The sequence below is a fragment of the Myiozetetes cayanensis genome, unplaced genomic scaffold, assembly GCF_022539395.1.
Source record: "Myiozetetes cayanensis isolate MyiCay16 unplaced genomic scaffold, myiCay2020 scf2-11, whole genome shotgun sequence".
Classification (NCBI taxonomy): Eukaryota; Metazoa; Chordata; class Aves; order Passeriformes; family Tyrannidae; genus Myiozetetes; species Myiozetetes cayanensis.
Window position 1 is genome coordinate 90,473,884 of NW_026087411.1, and position 25,046 is coordinate 90,498,929.

Sequence of the window (25,046 nt, forward strand, 5' to 3'; positions counted from 1 at the left end):
TGAAAAATAAACGGTCACCCCATCCCACTTCAGAGAATTATTTGCTTTCATAAATATAATGTCTTTTTGCATGGATTATAATATATATCAACTGCTTACTTTGGTCTTCAATGTAAAGCATTGAAGTTGGTGTAAAGTCTTTATACAGTTGATTAAAAAAACATTCTTTCCAAAATCTGCTGAAAAGATGATAAATTTTTTAATCCTCTCTGCTCCTGTATATAATCTACATAATACTTTATGCAGTATATGTACGTCAAAGCTATAAATATGGAGTGTATTCTTACCATGTAGTTTTAATTCCTGTGGGTTTATTTTGATTATATTGAATACCTCTAATCATGAAAATTCCAATCATGTTGGAGAATAGTTGCATTTAAGGTACTGTCTCATTGGATTTTTTTAATACCTATCCCTAAAATGTCTTCTGGAGTGAAGATTGAAGTGATTTGCATTATCAGTAGTAGGCTAGATTTTATATATATATATATATATATATAATCTTTAGTCTGGTTATTTTCTCAGAATGCTGGACAGGTTAAAATAATACTATTCGTGATTTTCTTAGGCACTAACTAGCAATGGGAAGAAGTGAAAGAAGGAACTCCTTTCAGTGTAGTTCTTCAGTGTAGTTTTAGTAAGAAATCTTCATGCAGCAGAGAAACCAGGGTTCTCAGAGAAAACAAAATATGTGTCTCTCCATTCCCCAGTTTGAATAGTGACAAAACCGCACTGAAGAATAAAAATTTTTGATTCTGTAAAATTTCAAATTGCTCTAAATGGAAACTGCCCTCAGAGAGTACTCCTGGGAAGAGTAAGATGATATATTTATCTTGTTGCTGAAAAAATGGCTATGGAATGACTGCAACAGTAAACTGATCTTTGAGTTACAGAAGGTGCTGCTTTTAGGTGTCATAAATGCAAAGTGGAAATTCTGCCTAACCTGCTTAGGCACCTAAATTTCCTACTGAAAACTTAAATTTGATGTGAAATTATTCTACTGTGCATGCATACAGGAAATACTGTAGTGTGAACCTCTGTGCTCTTCTGTGTAGCAAAGCTGTTCTGGGAATTGCATGCCTTTGCCATCTGTAACAGGCTGACAGTCTTGAGTTCATTCAGGAATCAAGTAGAGGCTACTGGTTTCAGTAATTGCTGTATCACACATCCCTGTGTAGGAAACCTAAATTCAATGTCCTTCCCAGTCAGCAGTGTTCAGTGGCCCTGTTGATGCAAATGCTGCTGCACAGCAAAATTGCAGCACCCAGAAGAAAACAAATAAGGTGGAGGAACTGTGCAGTTGGTTAAAGCTGCCTAAAATGACTCAGCATGTGGGTGAGTTGATGTATCACAATTTCCAGACTTCACCGAGTTTTCCTTCTACCTGGCATAAAAACTGAATGTGCATTGGAGAGGCTGTCAGGTGTCCGTGACCATGCATTCACAGGGCATGGGCTGATGCAGACAGGCTTTAGTCTACCATCTTTCCTGCCTTTGGTGAAGACAGAAATAATACTTTGCCAACTCTGCTTTGGTGGAGAACAGAGTCTTCCACTACTACTGTGTTGGTCATGGGTCAAGGGCCTGGTGCTTAGTAGCATTGCTAGGGTTTTACCTTTCATGTGCTGTGACACGCACAGAAACTTGCCTGAGTCCTGATGAAAATCACTCAAAAATACAGGGTGTACTCTACAACCCCTCATTTCAGGGGCTCACAGCAGAGGCCTTTATGTAAATTGGTGTCCCTCTGTCTGAGATAGACAGTTTTACGTCATGGCTATTGTTTGCAGATGCAGAGGAAATAAGGAGCAAGTGCCTTCCCTGCACAATCTGACCCAGCTCCTACAGCTCCAGCAACAAAAGGTTGGCACAAGCACCCTGATTTCTTGTAACAGTCAGCAGAGCTCTCAAGGGCGGAGAATAAAGCAGTGAACTCTTCCATGGACCACCATAGAGACAATATTCTTCTCTGTTTCTCTTTAAAAAACTGGAAATAGGAGGGACATGATCACTAGTGATGAATTTTGGCTTTTGGCAATGTCAGTGGAGAGGTTCTGGGCTAATATTAGTGGTGGTGGAATATAAGACCCTTGGGCAAGTATTCTCTGTAAGTAATATCAAGTACACTTCTGTTGGCTGTTCAATAATTACTGTGTTGACAAGAAACATAAGTTTGGTCTCTGGAGCTGTTGGTTTGGCATCCCTTTTGACTGTTAAAAGTGCAGTCCTATATTACAATTTTCTTTCAAATGAAGTGAACAGTGGGTAGTTCCTGGAATCCTCGTTGACTGGTTGCTTAAGCTTTGGGTTTATGCTTTAAATTGTGGGTTCTGTTAGTCCATTTTTGACTACTAAATAGTTATTTGGCTTTATATTTAAAATGAAGTTCCCAAGTACAGGCTTTGTTGTAAATAAAATACAGAAGGATTCTCACAAATAGATGGAAAAAATGATCTGTCAAGGCAATGCAATTTAGTTCTGCAAATCAGAAAAGCTTGTTTTGCCAATTATTTTACTGATTCTTTTTAAGAAATGTAAGTTGGAGCACAGTTCTCACCAAAAGAAATCTTGCTGTGGTGTTATGGTTTCATGACTTTAATGTCTTTCAGCATTAAAGACATACACTGATGGCTGCTGTGGCATTCATGATGCTCTCTCTACTCTAGGACAGTCAGTAAATGCTGTTTTCACATGTACCTTTCCCACAGTGAAGTATTAGTGTTTCTGTGGAGCAGCTCCTTCCTCACAGGCACAGGACTTCCTTTCAGCCCCCTGCTTTCCCTTTGCCTCTGAGCCAGCTCTGAGGATCTGCCTCTTTTCTGCAGCTTCTATCATTCCTGTGGGAGGCTCATCTCTGAAGGTACTGGTGGGTACCTTGCTGAAGGATGAGCAGAGATGAAAGGGGCCAGTGCAGTTTAAGGAAGGTGTTAATGGTTTCTGCAGGGTTGGTGAAAGGAGAGCGATGCCAGCGAGCAGGATCCCAGTGTCCCTGCCTGACCTAAAGTGTCATGACAGAGCACATACCAGTTCTGCGTTGCAGGCAGCATGTTGTTATAATAACTTTTAAAATTTATTATGCTGTTTTAATTTTTAAAAAAAGAAGTTGCAATATTAATGGTAACTGTCCCTGTACTACTTTTAGTGAAGACTGATGGCAATGAAGTCACTAAGTTGCTTGTTGTTTATTTTTCTTTTACATAAATTCTGTGAGTGTTAAACAAATAGTCATGTAGACAGTCACAGAGGTGACAAACAGCAAAAATTAGTTAATGTACTGTTGTGATATTTTGCTTAGTCTTCTTTTTCAAAACTGCTCCTTATAATTTTTTTTTCTTTTGGGTTGTCGGTGGGAGAAGTCAATAGGATTTTATAGTTTGTTACGGTCAGCATTGTGCTGTGTGTATATATATATCAGCTCTCTGTACAGCAATCTGTCTTGTTTTTTTCAGTTATGGGCTGAAATTTTTCTGATATTCCAAAAGTGTGCAGTTGTCCTTCAGTTCCTGCTATTCAAATTCCCATATAGATATAATTTCGTAAGTTCTTCTTTGGTATTGATCAATTTGGCCTCATGAGAAATGTGTTCTACCCTTCAGTAAACACTTGCCATGGAAAAGGCTGAAAGGGATTTTAAAATAATCAACCATACAAACCATTAAGTCTGAAATAATCCATGTAAATTAATTAACTGCCACTTAATCTGTTTGAATTAAGATGATATCTCAGTATTTGTGTAGCATCATTGGAACAGTGCATCTTATGTCCTATCCCATAGACCCCAAAGTGCTTCATCTGGTTTCTCACCCATTTTGATGCAAGGTGGTATGAACAAAATATGGAGTTACCTTGCAATTACCTGTAACCTGAAGGAGAGATCAATAACAGAATAACAATGTTTTTGCATTATTAACTTTGGGGAATTATATTATGTAGGAGTAGCATTTCCTGGAAATTGATGTTTTTGCGTTTTTTGAGGTTATTTGTAGAGATTTTTTTTCCCTAGATGGAATGAGTGCTATATAAACAGTGGAAAAAGCAATGCTTTTTCCTGAAATGCCTGAGTAAATCAATTTATTGGTTTGTGGCATATCTTCTGTTTCGCAAACACAGATAATGAATCTACCATGAATGAACCTGACACTGAAATTACTACCTCTCTACTTGCCCCCACAACTATGTAATTCCTTTTTCTCATATCATTTTCCTAAAAATCATGTCAGGTAGATATGTCTTTAGAGAAAAAGGTTTATGTTTAATTGCTGTAGAATTTTGTTGCAGTTAACAACTTACTGGCTACTTGACAGCTGCTCCCTATGTTATAGTGGCATTCTCCTCAGTTTACTTTTTTAACTGATCTTGGAAAAGAAAATGATTTCTTATTTCTATTTATCTATTTCTTCTCCTAAGAAGAGGCACTTGCAATAGGCATGCTGATTTGTTTTTTGGTGTATTTGTGGAAACTACTATTTTCCAGCATTACAGAGGTTTCAGAACATTTGGTCATGCAGTGGGCACCTTGTCTACCCTCAAGAGTTGAAAGGCGAAGAGCAGCAACATAAAACCCACAAATGCACACAGCTTTCATCCCTCCTTCTCTTCTTCCTATCCCACCCCCCTACCTGATAGATGGACTTCTAATTTTGTTGTGTAATAAGTATTTTAATCTGTATTTTTAAGGGGGTGTGTAGGTCATTTTGTTGTGGGCATAAAGGTTTATGACTAGAAGAAAAAATATGAAAAGAGAGGGAGTCTTGGCAATATGAGACCAAAATTGCATGTTTGCTTCACAGGGGGTTATAGTTCATAAACCCTCATAACAAAGAAGACATAAACAGAGGGGAAAAAATCAAAAGTTGCAGATGTATATAATGTATGTAATCTTGGATGTCACAGTACACAGTCTGCAGGGCTTGGCTCTGCTGGGCAAGGGCTGGGGCTTGCTGAGACCCTGACTCCTGGCGACAGTCCTGCGGTAGAGGAGGGGGCATTGTACCAGGCTTCCTGAAGTAGCCAGGTGCATGGATTGAGACTGAAGTAACACTTCTCCACCAGCACCTCATACATAAACACTTGTCACATTTTGAATCAGGCTGTCAAGTCTTTTGATAATGGCTTCAGAGTGGGATAGTATTTGGACAAGTGTGGCTGGGAATATAACCTACTCATGAATGTGCCCAGCAGGTAAGTGTGTATATGTGCCTTGGTGAAAACTGAGCTTGCACAGACAGGCGGGTGAGTGTTGTTGAGTTTAGAATCTCAATTTTTGGCTTACGTGCCTGACTGACACTTTTTGGGTCAATGGTTCATTGCTGGGTGGCCACATCTGGGCTTGCAGATTTGATTCAAAGTTATTCTTCATGCACAGTTTTTAAACCAGAGAAGCTTGGATTTGTTTAATAATACCATAACACTGTATTTTCTTTTCATTTTTTCCCATCTAGTTTTATCTCAGGACCTTGAGAAAAAAATACACATGGCACAGATCATAACATTTTTTCAGATGCTGTTAGTTCTGCTACTTCATGATTACGTTTCAGCTGAAGTTGGGGAATCAAGAGCAAGTAGGTCTTAATTTTTGCGTTTCAGATAAATGCAACTTCAAAGAATACCTTGAATTTTTAGTATCCATTTTTGATGTTGATTTAGTATCCATTTTTGATGGCGATTTTCTTCCAGTATAATTTTCTTGGTGAAAATCTTGGAATATATGAGAAATAACTAAATATCTAATTTCTCCTTTAGGAAGGGAATACCTTTATTTCTCTTCTGTGTCTTGAAAGTTCTCAAGGGGGCAGATGGAACTGTAAATGTACAGTCTTGATTTAAAGTTGTGTCCTGATTATTTGTATGTTCATTTCTTCAGAAGTCATGTTCTGAATAGCTTAATGTTATGTGGAAAACTAAATAAGGAAAAATAAAGATTCCATGAGAGGAAGCTGAGATAACCTCAGTTCTGGGACAGATCTCCTTGTGTGTTCTCCAAAATTAGCATCTCAACCCCCATAAAATCATGTTTTATACTCTAAATCTGGTTTATAGAAAACATTAAAGCAAGGTAGTTTTTAGAAAGACAAAGTGACTGAAAAAGAATGTGGAAGAGTTTCCTCTGGCCATGGTACTTTCAGGTTAAGTCTTTTTCCTCTAATTTTGCTCTCAATGCAGCAATTTTCACTACTCCATATTAACAATTTTCAAACTCCATAAAATTCCTTTTTGTTTCTAGACTTTCAGATACCAAGTTGGATTTTTGTGGCTTACACAAACAGTAAACTCCCCTGATTTTTTTTTTCAAATGGGATGTATTTGTCAGTATAGATCCCAATGCAGCAATTAATAGTAAAAACATTTTCTCTGGAAGAAGAAAGTAAAAGTGTTGATTAATATATTACTTTGGTTTTTATTATTTTTTAGGTTGCAGAACTGCTCCAGCAGATTTAGTTTTTATCTTAGATGGTTCTTACAGTGTTGGCCCAGAAAACTTTGAAATAATCAAAAGTTGGCTTGTCAATATTACAAGAAATTTTGACATAGGGCCAAAGTTTATTCAAGTTGGAGTTGTCCAGTACAGCGATTACCCTGTACTTGAAATTCCTCTTGGAACTCATGAATCCACTGAGAACCTCATCAGGGAAATGGGGTCCATACACTATCTGGGAGGAAATACAAGAACAGGAAGAGCTATTCAGTTTGCTTTTGACCATCTTTTTGCAAAATCTTCAAGATTTTTAACAAAAATAGCAGTGGTTCTCACTGATGGAAAGTCCCAAGATGAAGTCAAAGATGTAGCAGCGGAAGCAAGGAAAAATAAAATCACTTTGTTTGCTATTGGTGTTGGCTCAGAGATTGAAGAGGATGAACTTAAAGCTATTGCCAACAAACCTTCATCAACTTACGTATTTTATGTTGAAGATTATATTGCAATATCAAGAATTAAAGAAGTTATAAAACAGAAACTCTGTGAAGGTAAGTGCTTGTAAAATATCTTAGGTGTGCAAAATGTTGTTCTGTCCACATATTTCTTAATTTCACAAGCAGAATATATGATTAATGTAATCTAAGGGACTTGATAATCTTTACTATGATCTTCTTTCATTTTGACCTCAAGATCAAAATCACTCCCCAAAGTTTTGAAGTGGTTTTCCATGTCAAGCAAAGAGGTATATTTGGGAAAGACATGATGTTTAAATGCAGTATGTGTTTAATTTCAATATGTATCCTTTTGCACTAAGCCAATTTTTTTTTTTGCATTGCTGAAGTTTAGAAACACTAAAACAGTTGAACAATTCTTATACTGCTGAGAATATAGGGTTTACTTTATTGTTTTTCCAGTTGCAACTGATACTCATGCACAATCTAGCATTTCTTCTTGACAGGTGAGAGAATAGCCTGCCATTACAAACAGGAGTTCTTCTGAATACATACTTCTTTTAGTATGTATTGAAAAACCCGGAAGAAAGACTATTGGCAAAAATCATAGAATCACAGAAGGGTTTGGGTTGGAAGCCACCTCAAAGATCATCTAGTTCCAACCCCCCTGCCATGGACAGGGACATCTTCCACTAGACTAGGTAGCTCCAAGCCCCATCCAACCTGGCCTTGAATCCTTCCAGGGTTGGGGCATCCACAGCTTCTCTGAGCAGCCTGTTCCAGTGTGTCAGCAGGGTGACAGTAAGGACTTTTTTCCTACTATCTAATCTAATTTCCTACTATCTAATCTAACTACTTCGCAGTTTAAAGCCATTTCCCCTTGTCCTGTGACTTCAGGCCCTTGTGAAAAGCCTCTCTGCAGCTTTCTTACCTCTTATGTACTGGAAGGCTGCTCTGAGGTCTCCCCTTCTCTTCAGTCTTCTGTTCTCCGGGCTGAACAACTCCAACTCTCTCAGCCTGTCTTTACAGAAGAGGTGTTCCAACCCTCTGATTATCTTCATGGCCTCCTCTGGACTTGCTCCAACAGGTCCACATCCTTCTTGTATTGGGGACCCCAGACCTGCACACAGAATTCCAGGTGGAGCAGATGCCTGGAGCTGTAGGAAGCTCTTATGATCTTAGAAGGATTAGAAGAATTAGGCAAGACCAACATGGTAAAGTGCATTTTTAGCTTTAGAATGCTAGGAGCATTGCTGCATTGAGTTTTCTGTTAATCTTATAAAACATTGGCTTTCCCTTATATATATATAAAAAGCAAATTGCTTCTAAAATGTATCACTCAGACTCTGTTGTATCAGTGTTATTCTGTACATGTTTTATTATCAAGAACTGATACAAGTCCTATTTCAGTTCTACCATATTTCTGCACTTAGTAAGTGAAAAATGTTTTTTGTTTGCTCTCACTTTGAGTATGGACTTCATTGAAAAAGTATGGTGATACTTTTGTTGAAGATATTAGTGTTTATTTCTTGATACATCAAATGAAATCATAATAATTCCTTGTCGATGATGTAGTAAAGTGATCAGTCCAAAAATTAAATCAACTAAGTGCAGCTAAATTCTTAAATAGAGCTTCATGCAGAGTTCCATTGGGCCAAGCAGCAGTGATTTGTCTGCAATCAACCACATGAAACTACCTGAAAATTTTGCAATTCTCTCTTCATGGTCTTTGTTCAAATGTCCCAAACAAAGTGCTAGCTTTTACTCTATGGCATTTTTAAATTCATCATAATATGAACATAGATCTAAGACTACAGGGACAGTATCTCCTTTCTGGACAAAGGAGGCTGAGGTTTGCTGGTTCTTGTAGCAAGTATTACTGTTAGGAATGGGCTTGTGGATTTTGCTGGGAGTGTGCCTTTTACCTCTAGTGTTTGTTTTAGGGTACCTGTAGAGTGAAAAGACCTGCTAAACATGTCCAAATATTTAAGGAGTCTTAATATTTATTCTGAAAGTTGAATGTTCCTGTAGTATCAATATTCTATAGCAAAAAAAGAAAAAAGAAAAGATTGTGTTTCAGGAGTACATTTAAAGGAAAACTCAATGCAGACCTCAGAAAGTATGTCTGGAGGATGCAGAGAAAAGTTCCTTTGTGCTAGATACTGGGAGTTAACATCAAAAAGTTATTTCATGCTTTAACAACGAAAATAAACCATATGGAAACTGTAAAAATACTAAAAGGCAACAAATTTCAGATTAGACTAGAGAGTTGATGTGACTGGTACTATGGACTAGAAATACAACCCCATTTTCCATGGAAGACAGTTCTTAATTTTGCTATTGACTTCTGCATCCTGTATAATGGCTCAGTTAGTTATCAAAATAGTCCTGCCAGAAAATGGTCCAGAAGACCCAAAAAAGTCTACCTGACTGGAAATATTTTATGTAATTCTTCAGTGTGCCATCAGAAAGAAAGAATAGTGTCTTAATGTGTAATTTTACACATGCTTAACTTGTTTTGTATATTACTTTATGTACACATAAAGTAATCATATTTCTGCATTTAGTTTTTGATTTTACACCTATTTCTAATATTGTAAGTGGTAAGAGACCCTTGTGTTCATTTTCTTGTCTCTGTATATGTGTGTGATTATCTGTAATCTGATATGACCGTTATTCAGCTTTAAAATAAATGTTTAGAAATATTTCCATGATATCAATACACAGTTGAAAAAACCTGAAAAAAATAGTGTTATTACTCTTACTTAATATCATAAATATGTTGACTGAAATCCTGCACCTGTGTTTTGAGAAGAGTGATAAGGAAAGTTGGGTTGGACTTTGTATTTCATTTCTTATTTGGAAGCATTCAGGAGGTAGACATTTTAATTTCCAAAATATAGGCAAATTTCTTGCAATTCTTTCTTGTAGAACAGAGAGATAATATATTTTTGATTTGGCAGTCAGGTGTCATTCTGCTGTGGGGGAGGAAAAGAAAACTAAGGAGAGTTTATGTGGCTTCTTGCTGCTGCCCCAGGTACCTGCGACACGTCCCCTTGTGGAATGGATTGTCTTTTCCCACCATAGATAGTTTGTGCAGGCAATTAGATGAATTTTCTTAGAGTTTATGTATCCCACCTCACCCACCAGAATGGGGTATCTTGTGAGTGCCCTTGGTTGGAAAGGGAAGTCATGAAGCGTTACTGATATTATAAAAACAAGCTGGTTTAGACCTTTGAGCTAATAATTCCCTGGCAGAGACATGAGTTTCCCAGCCCATAGCTGGTCTACATAGAGATGAGAGAACTCTACAGCCCTTCTTTGGAATGTATTCCCAACCTCTTCCCTGTCTATGAACTAATGCTTTTCTGAAGAAACAATGGGAAATTAATAAAGAAAATGTATTTATTATAACTACTTCAGCATAATTTTAATAAAACTAAAAATTTGTCATCAGTTTATAATTCTAATACAATGTATGCTATAGCATTAAATTTCACTCTCCTTTCTCTTTTTCCTTTTTTTTTTTTTTTTAAACAATTTAGGTCCACTGCCTAGTAATGTTTTTGTGTCAAGAGAATTAAGCAGAGATAACATGCAGTTAACTTAAGTTTCCACAGAAAATATATCACACACTGTTTCTCCAGTAAGAATAACTTCCAGCAGATTTCAGTGTAACAGACAAAATAGCTCAGAGTCTATTTTGTGTTAAAGAAGATGAAATAAACAGTTGTAGATAATTTTACCTTTGTCCACTTTCAAACTGATTTTATAGTTAGGAGGGATACTGAATCCAAATTATTAGTGCACTGTGGAAATTATCATCTATAATTTTATAGCATTTTGAAACCATGCAATTTGAGAAATTAAATTCAATATTTTTATTAGCCAGATATTGTAATACCAATGAACTACAGTTAGTGACAATTCAAAATAGTATGTGAATGTAATTGCAGTAAAATACAACATCTTATTATTCTTGCTTCAAGTCCCTGAGAATTCTCTGTATGACTTCTCTCATGTTGTACTTAACTGACAGTTCTCAGGTCTCTGTTTATTTCTTGGAAGGCAGATACAAAAAAATTGGTTAGGTTGAAGCTTGCTTTTTGAAAGTTTTATGTCATATTTTGAACTACCCTTGCATTTATTACTTTGCAGAGTCTGTTTGTCCAACAAGAATTCCAGTGGCAGCTCGAGATGAAAAAGGATTTGACATTCTTGTAGGATTAGGTGTGAAGAAAAAGGTTAAAAAGAGAATTCAAATACCGACAACTAATGCAAAAGCTTATGAAGTAACGTCAAGGGTTGACCTCTCAGAATTGACAAGGTATTGAAATTTATAAATACACTTCTTAGTAAATTTTTATTTTTTGCTTTAAGTGAGAGTTATTTTAAGATTTATATGAATATTCAAGTACTGTTTTGTTTTTTCCCCTCTTCCCCATTGTTTAGGAATGTGTTTCCAGAAGGTCTTCCTCCATCTTACGTGTTTGTTTCCACTCAAAGATTTAAAGTAAAAAAGACATGGGATTTGTGGAGAATTTTGAGTCTGGATAAGAGACCACAGATATCAGTCACTATTAACGGAGAAGAGAAAACTCTGTCATTCACTACAACAAGTTTAATAAATGGCACCCAAGTTCTTACTTTTGCTGCACCTCATGTAAAGGTTAGGAGTATGTCATCTTCATGCTGGAATACTTACTTAAGTACACATTATTCCATTATTCCCCGTTCATCCAAACCAGTTGTATTGTTTTTTAGTGTAATCTGAAGGTTCTCTTTTAGTCTTTCTTCAGTGATTTCCAGTGAAGTATTCAGATCTTGTAAGAAAGATTGTCTTGGTTGCAGATGAGACAGAGGGATAGAGACTGAATGTCTCTACTCTTGCATTTATAGCAGTATAGGAATATATGGAGCCCAGAGATCATCATTCCTTCCCCAGGGAGTATTAGTTAAGCAAACTAAGATTCAGCAAAGAGTATGAAAGATTTACTGCTCTAGTGCTTCATGACCAAGTGGGTTCAACTTTTCTGGGAAGTGGGGGCCTACATTTGAATCCCTGCTCTGAGTTAAGCTGAAGGAATTTTAAGTATAAATCCTCTGTGAAGGAAGGACTCCTATCCAAGGAACAGGTCTTAATTACTAAGCTTTTCCTAGGGGGAGGTATCTTACTCTTTTGTTATTGGATGAAGAATTTTTGCTTTTTTCTTTCCAGATTTCCTCTGCTTTATTATAATTACTAGCAAGGGAAATAAATTTTATTATTTTTTAAGAAGATGTGTTAAGCTTGACTTAGTGGGAATTCTTAAAAAAATCAGTTTCAAGTCAATCAAAAAATTCATATTTAAATGTTTCTCAGAGCTACAGTGAGAAATTAGTCATAGTCTTTCAGTTCCAGGTATCTTCACCATGAAAACACATTTGTGGGGATTTTTCTTTTGTGTTTCTCTGTGCTTGCACTGCTATTATTGAAAACAGTAATTTCATGGCTTTTTTAGAGCTGTATGCCTCTAAAGATGATATAAATGTCAATATGCTCTTAATTAACCTTTTTATTTAATAAACCTTTATGGTAATTTATCTTTTAACTGGAAAACAGAAATGTTATATATTTTGATCTGTTGTTTGTTTTATCTTGTAATGAGAGCCACTGTAAATAAATGAAAACAATCCATGTAAGAAAATGAAACAGAAACAGAACTGTATACTATTAAGTGAAGTATCATATTATATTAAGTGGATATATTAAATATATTATATTAAGTGAAGCTTAATTTCTCTTTATGTGTAAAAAAGGTAACAAAAATGTATTACTTAATGAAAGATGCATGTTTCAGTTTACTCTTATTAATACCAATTTAGTGTGGGATTAATCTCTGTGCAATTTAGCATCTAGGCTAGGCTAGGTTAAAGAGATAGATTGTTTTTAAAATTAAAAAAAGTTGGATAGGCTCAGGAAGAAGATGTTCCTTCCCATGGTGAATTTTATTTCTAGGCTAGGTGAGATAAATGCTTTAAAGGTATCTCTCACTTTCTATTACTTGTAGAATTATGTAATTTGTTTGATTTTCAAGCTTTAGAAACCTGAGGTTTTGTAGAGTAATGTCTGGTTTATTCATTGCAATATTGTGATCCTTTCTGCCATGTCATCTTTTTTTTCATAAGAGATTGAGTCAAAAACGTTCAATGGCAATTTGTTTTCACCATGGTTTGTGATCTGAAGGGTTTGAGACATTATACCACTGCTGAAAAAAAAGGCATCAGGCTGCATATTTTGAAGAAATACAGGTTTGGGCATGTTCAGGATCACAGACTAAAGAGATCTATGTAAGTTACAAAATAATTTTGAAATAGGGATTTATTATTACCAATTCTCATCTTCTCAATTACAATATTACTTGGCAATACTTCTTTGCCATACAGTTTACGATTATTTGTATATAAACCCTGTAACATTGATCATCTCAACCACCAACAGTAGTTTAACTATTCAAATGCAGTCTTATTGTTATTTAAATTGAAGACATTTTGCTTTAAACAATTCTGTTTACTTTGTTTTTCTTAGACGTTGTTTGATGAAGGCTGGCATCAAATTCGTCTTTTAGTAACAGAAGACTCTGTAACTTTGTATATAGATGGCCAAGAAATTGAAACAAAGCCATTACATCCTGTTTTAGGTATTTACATTAGTGGCCTCACCCAAATAGGAAAGTATTCTGGAAAGGAGGAAACAGTACAGGTAAGCATATGCTAAAACTACAGTAATCCAGTAATTCTACTCTAGATTAATATTGCATTGGCGTCTTCTGTTTTCTTGAGCTTACTCTTCTAATTCACGGTAGATTGAAATTTATTATACAAAATTCTACTACTGAAAGACAGAGCAAAAATGGTCATGAGGACTTAGCACAACTGATGTATCGTGTGTGATGGGTGCTTAATGATCTCACTGATTTCAAGGGGCCTTTGCGGACAAAACTGATGCAATGTCATTGCCTGAATTCAAGAAACAGTGTCTGAAAGCAGGGAATTTCCTCTGTGCTTTCCTTCCATCAGTACATGGGTTATGCTGGTAAAAGAGGGAGAAAATGAAATTTTGATGAAGTTTCTTTCTCCTCACTTTGCAGTCACGATAGTTTATGCTAGAAAAACTGACAGAGGTTTCATGGTTTTGGAATGTAACAGCAAAGCAGAATGGCATGAACTTTTGTTTACCTGATGCCAGTGCTTTTATTGGTTGCTTTTTAAAGATCTACAATGTATGCTAAACTCCAAATGAAATTCTTTTAAGCATCAGAGATGCTTCTAATGTTTCACCAGAATTTACTAATCCTGCATCTGATATAGGCAGGTCAGTGTAGGAGCATCATCCTAGGTTGTTAAGGTGAAAAAGAGAAAAAGGTTGGTTTTGCCTGTGCTTGTTTCTGCAGTGATACTGGCAGCCATGTAGTTCATGCTGCATGTTTGGATTTATGGCAAAGAATTAAGGGCAGTGATTTCTGTTATTTTAGAAACAAAAATCTTGGATTGATTATTTTGTTTTAAATAATTCTGTTATGGTATGTTTAAGTGGTTATTAATAGATGTGTATTAATCATTGTGAGTTGCCTGACTAAAAAGGTTTCTACATCTTTAATTGATTTTTAACTGTAGTGAACACACAGAACTCTAAAGAGTCTTTTATGTTTTGAATTATAGTTTGATATACAAAAACTGCGAATCTACTGTGACCCAGAGCAAAATAATAGAGAAACAGTCTGTGAGATCCCAGGATTTGTGAGTATGATAGATGAAGAGGACTGCTTGGTTATTTTTACAAATTGCTGTTTGAAGCTGACTTAAGTCTTAAAATAAGTAGTACTACATTGTTTCAGCTGGTGCAAACACGTGCTTGTTACCTGTGCAATATCAAGTGACACAAACCTTGTCTGTTTTCAGCCTTATTTTTCACAAAGGATTTAAAAAGGTTTTTTAGATTAGATATTCGATGGTGTAAATTTGACACCGGTGCAGAAGAATCTCAGAATCTTTAATTAAAATTTCAGATTTTAAACATTATAGATTAATAAAACTTCTGTGTTACGGCAATGTAAAATTCGTTAAATACGACTTTTTATCTTGTCTGATATATTTTTGCTACTTGTAAGGTCATTTAGATTCTGAAATTTTGGTACATAACTGACAAACCTGTATTTCTAAATCCCCTTCTCCTGTCAGAAGTATCTATGCTGAGGTCTGTGACAAATATCTTGCTATCTGAAATGTTACCAGGATTTCCAGAAACATGTTATGAGTAAGGGAAAATAAAATTCTGTTCAGGATTTTATGATTAATGTACACAGTTAGGAAGCTGATGGGGATCCATCAACCCGCTCTTTGTCCTCTTACTTACAGTTAATAATATAATAAAATGTTAAACATGCAAACAACTTGGGAAGCTGTTCATGTCTGACAGTTGGAGCATCTCAAAATATAAGCAGGAGATTGATTTATACTTGCAGATTTCTTCTGCGTGTATAGATACTCTCCTTTGTTTAGTGTCTAAAACAAACTAAGCTAAAGATTATCAGCTGACAGTGTCTTACTATGTAGGCCCATATTCTTCGTGTTGTGATTTGATTTAGTATCAGGACTATTTTGCTGGTTTGACAATAGAACTGTGGAATCTTCAGCATCCAGAATTTACTTTTTTTCAGGCTGGCACAGACTGCCAGCTAGTCTGTTTTTCTTCTTTTTATTTGGGGCCAGCCAGTGCGTCTATTGCAGTCAACATCTTTCTTAAAATTATTTTTGAAAAAATTCACAACTTTCATTTAAGCAACAAGTAGGTGGCTGGATTATTAGCTGTTCTGAAGCCTGACTGAGTAGGTCAAGAAGTAATGATTTCAGGAACGCTTTTGTAAAATTAGCTTGAAATCTTGAAAAAATACAGTATTTGGCTATTTAACTGCACCACATATCTTTTTGTTCTTTACAAATTAAAAGTAGGATATGACAAGTAAACACATGAAAAATATTTTGTGTAAAGAAAGCAAGTGCTAAAAAGGCTGTCAAATCTTACATTCTCTCCTGTTTGGCCAGGAGTCTGAGCCAAAAATTTACTTTTTGATATTTTATTTTCACTTGCTATTGTTGTTAGTAAAATTTGGACTTTACCCATGAAATTCTGGACTTTTTCAGAAAATAAAAATGTTGGATGATCTCCAAGGAGGAATATGCACTTTGTGGTTGTATTCTGTCAGTGTGGTTGTGTCAGAGTTGCTGAAATACACAGAGGCTGTGCATACTAATTACAGCCCAAATTCATCCCCTTTCCTGGAGATACCTGGCTGCATAGTAATTTTAAGCTCCTTTATGATCCGTGGAGAAAGATTACTTTCTCTAGGGGTTGTTTATGCTAAGAAATTGAATACATAAGAAATTATCTCTCTCCACAGAGTGTGTAGGAAAGCTGTGGTGGTTACATGCATTAGAAAATTCCTGTAGTGGTGCAGCTACTGGTGGTTACTAAACCATTAAGGCAGACAATTTTGTGCTTGCTATGCTGAAATATTTGGGGATGATTTATTCTGAAAAAAAAAATCAGTTGATAACAAAGTCTAATGCAGTCACATAGGAACACGAGCAAAAGCCAGCCTTGCCTCTGTGCTGCTCTGTGTTTTCCCAGATGTGAATTCAGGCAGAGATCAGAGATTGCAGAAATATTTTGGTACATTCTCTAACATGAATGAATAAGCAGAGGAGTTTTTTTAAGAGAAGTTGCTCTTGGTAAGAGATTTGACCCAAATGTAGACGTTCATTGTGTCAATATTGATGTGATTTAGTATTAATTCTAATTTTGTCATTGCTTTTAAATATTGCTGCTGGTAGCTCCTTTTGAACTTCACAACAAAATGAGCTAAAATTATTTCATATGCATTGATAGCAGCTGCACATAAGCTGAGAAAGTCTAAACATTTGAATTGCAATTTCTTGGTAGTTACAGCCTTAAAGTTATGATTGGTTTTGATAGCGTTATTAATCCAAAATTAGTGGATTTTGCTTTTTACAACTACTACTGTGCTCTTAAACTGTGTTTCTTCTTGTTTCAGAATGGAGAGGTAGGCTCGATCCTAAACTACTCAAACTCAGTTTAAGGTAGTATTTGACTTTATATAAGCTTCTTATTTTTCTAGGTAATACACACTTTGTTTTCAAAAGGGAGCAGAGGTTTGCTAATCTTAAAAGTGCTGGATTTCATTAATTGAACTCTCATCAACAGATAAATTCAAAATCATTTTTCTGCAGCAACACATCTTTATTAGAATAAGTGGCCTGATTTTTTTCCCCAGTTCAATTCAGTTGCTCCTATTTGCAGGGTGGATACTGTTGCCGAGGGATGGGGATATGCACAGTCAGGTAGCTGATACCTGCATCATGCTAATGTGAGCTCACTGAACAGGAGCTTGTCTGAAGACTTAATATAGATATTTTCCTTAACTTTCCTTGTAACTCCAATTGGTAACATTGCAAGGAAAATGTGGATTGTTGTTTTGATCAATCTTTTGACCCCAAGAAAGAATTCCACTCAGAGAACATTGTGTAAAAAAATCTTCATTATTTTATCAAATATGAGTAAAATGTTATGGAAAGTGTTTTAGATAATAAAAATCTGCATTTTTGTGGCTTGGATTCTTAAATTTTTGCCTTTCCATAACTCTAAGAACTTACTGGGTGAAAAAGAATTCAGTGAGTTTTACTTCTACATATAGATTTAGTACAGATGTATCTATATTTTGGGTTATATTTGATATTTGATAATTGATCATACTTAATATTATGAATATAAATTAGTTGAGGAAAAGAGTTTTTCATGTTGCAAGATTTAAAATTATCAAACCATATGACAAAATGGTGAAAAAATCCAAAGTTACGGGTATCAGCCCAGTTGGTGCTTTTTTTTGTTTGTTTGTTTGTTTTTTTTATTCTGGACAAAACAGTGAAATCATTTATGAAAATTAGTTGAAGGGCAATATTCAGATAAGCAGAAGTTCCAGCTGAACAAAGGAGTGAAAGGCAGGACCTAAGTTAAAGCCAAACCAAGGAAAATCAGCTTCATATAATGTTATGATACGTTTGTTGAAAGCTTTTGGCATATGTATTGATGGCTGGTTTTGCTCTTGGTAGTGCATGAATGGTCCTAGTGATGTAGGCTCAACACCTGCACCCTGCATATGCCCACCAGGAAAGCAAGGACCTCCAGGCCCCAAAGTAAGTCTTCGTTCTGTCTTATTGAACATACACAACTTTTTTTTTTTTAATTATTATTTTTTATTATTTTTTATTTTCAAATCTTTTGTTGGCCACTCATAATTAGGCTGATTGAAAAAGTAGGGCCAAATTCTTCTAGTTCTGTTTTCTAGTGCATGGATATAGTGACTGAGATCCTCAAGGACAGGTTTTGGTGCCATAACTCCTAATAAAACAAATATATCTTCTATTTTTTAAGGAAAATGTTCATGGATGTAACATTGTGTTTCCTTGCTACTCTTCAGCAAATGATGTTGCACTGTTAATTGTTTGAGAATGAAATGATTTGCTAAATCCTTTACTGGGAGGGTTTTTTCCCTTCTTTGTAAAAGAATGAACTAGATGCTTACTGGGAGACTTCCACCTTAGCTGTTCTGATGATGTCCCTTCAGTGCTGAAGAGCTAAAATGAGGACCAGACTGGAGCTGCAGATGTCTAACCTGGCAAACTCCAATCCCTAGAGTTTTGCTGTAGTACCTTTCTCAGTAACTGTGCTAAGTAGTGCTTACAGAGTTACTTACAAGTGTAGACAAGAAAACCCCAGACCACTTGTCTTTCATTAAGCAAATGAATAAAAAACCCCTCTACTCTCATTATATAAGAGGTTACAGTATGCTGCAGCTACCTCAAGTCAGAAGGCTTATTATTACTGTGGTAAAGGTTTCTGATGAGGGAATTAGAGTCCACAATATGGAGATCATAATTATTATTTCCTATAATAGAATTTTTGTGAGTTTTTTACCTTTTTTTTCTTTTTAGCGTATTTGAGGAAGAGAGAGAAGAATAAAGTATTTATCATTTAAAAAAAATTGAAAACTACTCCCTGTAAAGTATGAAGGAGTATGAAATGTCAGAATTAGGGTGACCTATACAATTTTTTTAGGTTGCTGCTTCATGTGCAATCTTTCAACAGAATTGCAGTGTAATACTTTTTTTGGGGGGATAACTGAATAATACAGGTGACATGATGCTGCCTAACCCAGAAGGCTGCAGAAAGAGTGAAAAGGAAGCCAATTTAAGATTGAATAGGTTATCTCTAGTTAGAGTGTTTCTTAACTTTTAAATACCGAACTCTGCAACCATATAAATTTAAACTTAATTTGTGTGTTTGTGATATTAATGGCTACAATACTACAATAAACCTAATGAAATAAAAACAATTTAAAAATAAAATTAACTGATATTTTAAGCTTTTCAAGTTAAAGCATAAAGTTTCCTAGTTTAAATAGTATATTTGGGTAACGTATTATTAATTTAGCAAACAGTAACTGTTACACATTTCTAAAGGGACATTATCCTTTCCCATTTAGTTACATTTTAGCATTACATTTCTGTGGTTTGTATGTGAAAAGAAGTTTTTTCACAGTCACATTGAAAGCTAGTTTCTTGTTTCCCTTCTCGTGTCCTCCCTGTTTATAACAATTCTGCAGCTGTAGCTGACTTTGAGCCTGTTGATGGTTCAGGTTGAAAACATCAGTACCTGCTTAACACTCCTATAGAAGAAAAATGTTTTAATAGGTCAAGTCTTAATGGATTTTGCTGAGCTCAAGTCAAGGCTGTTAGTAAAATAGACAGAGAAAGTCAATGCTCTAGCAGGATATATTGAATAGGAAGTTCCTGCTTTCTCACCATAAACGTGAATCCTGAGGATCCAACTTTTCTTTAATGTGATCATAGCAAAGGTTATAAAAATAATTGCAAAGGAATTTTAAGAAAAAATCTAAAAAACCTTACATTTTTTAGGCAGCCATAAGTGTGTGGGGAGGAATTTATATTAATAAATATATTTATATTAATAAATATATTATTTATATTACTTAGTCCTGGCACCTGCCTTTCCAGTACTTTTGTGTTAAGAACTAGACTCAGACAAAGCAAACGGGAGTTTTCTTCAGCGTGATTAACAAGATTTTAATAAAAATTGTTTCATCCATTTGATGAAAATTGTTTTTATTTCTGTTGATTCAAATGTTGAAAAGCTTGAAAGCATTTGAGATGATGGGTCAAACTTGTGTTGTAACTGTGTGGGCTCACTTTTCCAAGTCCTGGGGGGAATTTTCCCAGAGAAGGGTTACAAGATCAGTTCTCTTTCACTGTAAGAAATACTCCATAATAGCAGGTATCTGGGCTTGTTTTGTGGAATGTTGTAGGGTTAAGGTTGCTCTGTGCTAATTTTAAAGTTCTGTTTCATATATCTTGTGTGTTAAAATATTGCTTCTCCATAGGGTGACCCTGGGCAGCCTGGGAATCATGGTTATCCTGGTCTGCCTGGTCCAGATGGTAAGCCTGTGAGTACTAAAAACTTAGTCATATATTGTAAATGTAAAACTAACAGCAGAAAAAACATGTACCAGGGATACCAGATTTTCAGATTTAGATGATTTTGTCTTCATTCTTTGAAGCTGTGAATGTCACTTAAGTGCTACCTGCATGGAACAGTTTTATGAATATGTTAATCATATGATTTTTGTTCCAAGCTAAAGTATTGTAAATATGAGTTAGGCACTGCTATAAATCATAGAACAGGCTATGAGTGCTCCTGTTAGTCTTTGCATAATTTTGCAGCACTTAATCACCTTCAATCTTTACTCCTTAAGAATTGGTTCATTAGAAAGCACTTCAGGGCAGCTAAAATTCTATCTGTTTTTTTCTTTGGGTTTACTACTCAAGTTAAAGCTTGCTCTATTTAGTTTCTTTGTAGGCTATGTCAAGTAGTCCATCAAAATACATAGATATAAATAAAAAATGTTAAAAATATAGATTTTTTTCAGTTCTAAACATTATGTGTTAAAACATACATCATAAAATGTATAAAAATAAATAAAAATACTTATATTTCTCCTACCCTAGATTTTACTTTTTTAATTAGCATTCCATTAATATGATACTAGGATGGTAAAGACTGGAAGAAAGCAGATGAATAACGTATGTCCCTAAAAAAAAAAAGACAGGTTTGACAATGGCTTGTCTGGTCTTCAAGGTTAAAATTTTTTGTTGTAATAAAATTTTAATAAAAGCAAACAAATATGTAAAACTAGCCTAAGGTTTATTTTTAAAGAGATACTAGCTCTCTGAATCTAACAGAAAGCATCTGAGATATTGACAGCTAAGCTTCTGTGTTGACTACAGGTTCTTTAACAGCCTGCAGTCTGTATCATCACAGTGATGATGTGCACGTGACTCTGGTGTGTTAAGAAAAGACAGGTCAAAAGCAAAAGACTTGACCGCTCATTTATTTTCTAAGAGTATTGTTTACTATCCATTAGAAGCTATCCATTTTCTTTATATAAAAGAAAATGAAGGAAAAGGGAAGAAAAATGGGATCATTAAAAAAAGTTGTTTCTGAAAATAGAGTAATTTCTCTGCATAAATTGGAAAGATTAATGATGATTCTGTAACTATTGACAAGTCTTTACCAAATCTGCCCTTGTTTATCAATTCTAGTACTTTAGCATGTTATTCCTACTAACAAGGCACTACCCACTAACTTTGATGGCTTCACAAAAACATTGAATTTTGGTTAAGAATTTTTAATACTAGTAATACATTCATTTCTATGCTACCTAAACAGTGGAGATTGATACTTATTTGGTTATATTGTCTTGTCAGGGTAATAAGTATTACCAGTTACAAAGACAAAACTCCATAAACCCTATAAAATGTTCGCATTTATCCTGTTTTGTTCCTTAGTTACGTTTTGACCTTTTCTTAGAGATGGCATCTGGTTCATTTAATGGTGATGATTCCATTTGTAAGCAGAGCTAGTTTGACAGGAAAATAGGCGCTGAAAACAAGAAATGTAATCATTTCTAAAACTGAATAATTCCCTGTTTTAAAATATGAGACGTTATATTGAAACCTGACCATGGCGGCCCAGATGAGCATTGAGTACATGAATTTTTCAGTAGTTCCACAAGCAAAGATCCTTATTTTTCCTGTGATATAAAAACATGATTATACTTTTGCTTTGGTCTTTAACAGCTTTTGATAGTAGTTACCTTCAGATTTTTTTAAAATAAAATTAGAGGACAACCCAAATTAAAATTATCAGTGCTTTACAATACTGATTTTTGGTTCTAAACAATCTTGAAAATACAGGTTTAAAGTATTGTAAGAAGGGGAAGTGGATTTAATCAGAATAAGTTTTCAGTTGATAATTGGTGGTGCTTAAGCTTATGAAGACCAGTTCTGATCTCCTACAAAAGACAGGTATAGACTGTCTGAGCCTGGAGTTGCATGGGAGAAGGTGTCCATCACAGTTTGACCATGCTGATTTCTGAAAGGAGGTTTGTGGTACTGATAATCATAGCAGAGCTGTCATTAATCACCTAAGTCTGATGTTCTGTGTGATATCATGTAAGCTTTAATGAAGGCAGAATGCACTGGGTTTCGGTAGGGAAATCCAGTTTCCCTTCTCTCCTTGAAAAATATAGACAAAGACGTTCATTTCTGAAGCATCCAGTCAGCTGCAACAGTATTGTTTTAGAAACAGTTTGTTATGACTCTTTCATACTTTTGGGCATTTTCTGAACATAAAAAAAGATTACCAAAAGTATCTCAGAATGATAATCAAAAAGCCCCACTAAAGGAGAAATTTTACCACTTTGCTCAAGTTCATATGTTATTTGAAATGCTTACAGCTAAATCCTATAGCTTTATTAACTGACTAATGTTTTTGAAATATCAGCTGCACTTTTGCACTTGTTCTTTTTAAGGACATAATTACAAAAGGATTAGATCATCTGCAGGTCTGGCCAGTACATTATTGTTCCTTACAGTAGATTATTGAGTGCTTTCCAGGCAAGCTTTTAGCCATGAATGGTGGGAGACCCTTTAAATACACTGTGCAGGAAAACAGATTTGTCTCACTGTCTTTCTGTTTTACTTATGTATTTGCTAATACAACTTATATGTGTTCTGTGCTGTCAGTGATTTTCATTGTTTGAGGAAACTGTGCTCATTTGAATCTTTTAAGCTGTATCACCTGGGGAACTCTGAGAAGCAAGCTTTTAATTCAAACAGCACCATAGGCTTACAGGTAGTTGTGTAGTCAGTCTTGCTTAATCAAGTGGCTTTTGCATGAAAAACTTGTCCTGCAGAGTCAGTCTTTCCTGTTCCCAAACACATTTTTATTTTCTACTCTAAAGTTATTCCACTTTGCTAATCTGGTATTAATTTTTTTTGAACAGTATAACTAGTAAACAAAATGTTTCTTCCTCTGAGAAAGCTTTTAGGCATGCATTTATATTACTATATGTAAAAAGTTTAAAATAAAACATCAAAGAAAATTTAGTTTATTGTTTTGGGGCTGGATAGATTGTTCTGATATGTAAAGTTAGTTTTACTCCAGAAAAATTGAAAACAATTCCTGTTAATATCTTCAATCTTACCAGAACATAATTGTTCATCTGGTGTTACCCAGTAAAATTATTTGCTGGAATATCTGGGAAGGTGAACATAAACATAACTAATTTTCAATAATTTCTTAATTCTTTATATTAATTTTTTTCAGAGGTTGTTTTTTCCCTTTGATGACATCTCTGTTTATTTTCTGATACATACAGAAAATACATACAGTTAAAGTTACTGTAAAAAAAGCATGAAAGCGAGGAGCATAATACTTAATGAAAATACATTTTTTGCAATCAAAATTGTAATTCAGAACATGAAATTATTAAAATGTTTAGTCAAGAGAAAAGCACTGGTAAGTAAGTGAAAGGGTAAAAATAGTATTTGAATCTCAACTCAAACTTACTTTAATGGACATTATTCATCCAGAAGAAGCAGCTGGAGTGATTGCTGTCCCTGAAAGTGCTCAGCAGCCTGACTGTGTAGTCACAAAGCCATTTTTTATTCCAAAGGATACTTTGTATGTACTGGAGAAAAACTCAAGTGGAAAAATAAATGATCAGAGTCTGCAGTGATCACTTGTGGTTAATAGAGGTGATAGGTTATCAGTCTGCTCAAAGAAATTAAACAAACCCTACTTATTTGTCAATTTTGAACTGTGAACCATGCAACTGGAAAATCTGGACAATTTTCCAGTATTCCATCTAGTTTCGTTCATGAAAGTTTGGAACTATTTGCCATGTCCTTACAGTATCTACAAGCAATAAGCAGTTTAAAAATAATCTGATGAGACTGACTTTACTGATATATGCAGATAGAAAGTTCATAAGGTATCAAAACCTGACATAATAAGTAATTTCTGATCATGCCAATATTTTTTTTAAAACTATAGTACATTACTACAGCTGTACTACCTAGAGTTTAATATTTGGTGACCAACTGAAGGCCAAACCAACAGCGCTTTTGGAATAAAAATGGATAATATTTTTATGTAGACATAGAATTCGCTGTGCTATTGGATGATTTGCCTGGGATTTAAGTTGTTCTAAACTCTGCAGCTGCTTTTCTCAGGAAAATTTCATAGATGTAGTTGATAATTCATCCATAAAATGCTGCTTTCAATTCCAGAAAAATACATGTTCCTCAGTAAAACTGTGACCTTGTTGTAATTAGAGGAAATACAATTGCTCCATTCTCATACGTGTAATGTAGTGTAATGGCTTCCCTGAGACCTACTCCTTTGAAATCAGAGCAGTGCCTGATGCTGACTTGTGCTGCCTACAGCTGTATAGTTCAGAGAGCAGTAGCCAAAGGCAGATGATATGATAAGGATGAACAACTAAGCAGTGAGCAGGAAGTTATACTCCCTTGGTGCCTCATCTCATCTCCCAATGCTCTGAAGCTCAGGAACTTTTAAACTGGATTTATTACATTTTATTTAATGATCTTGATGGATCTTTTTTCCTCTGAGTTATGAAAGCCTTGGCAGATGATGTAGTAGCTAACGGAAGAAAGTGTAATGAAATGGAGAAATAATA

At 35.1% G+C, this 25,046-nt stretch overlaps 1 protein-coding gene across 1 annotated transcript in view; it reads left to right on the forward strand.

Moving 5' to 3' along the window:
* The window catches only part of COL21A1 (collagen type XXI alpha 1 chain), a 90,482-nt gene that overhangs the window by 16,385 nt on the left and 49,051 nt on the right, over positions 1-25,046 (forward strand). Inside the window, exons 2-10 of the mRNA XM_050316154.1 lie at positions 5,442-5,561; positions 6,412-6,963; positions 11,026-11,194; positions 11,320-11,536; positions 13,436-13,609; positions 14,569-14,646; positions 16,962-16,970; positions 18,037-18,120; positions 20,385-20,447. Coding sequence (XP_050172111.1) covers positions 5,474-5,561; positions 6,412-6,963; positions 11,026-11,194; positions 11,320-11,536; positions 13,436-13,609; positions 14,569-14,646; positions 16,962-16,970; positions 18,037-18,120; positions 20,385-20,447 — 1,434 coding nt within the window. The 5' untranslated portion in view covers positions 5,442-5,473. The remainder of the gene's footprint in view (positions 1-5,441; positions 5,562-6,411; positions 6,964-11,025; positions 11,195-11,319; positions 11,537-13,435; positions 13,610-14,568; positions 14,647-16,961; positions 16,971-18,036; positions 18,121-20,384; positions 20,448-25,046) is intronic.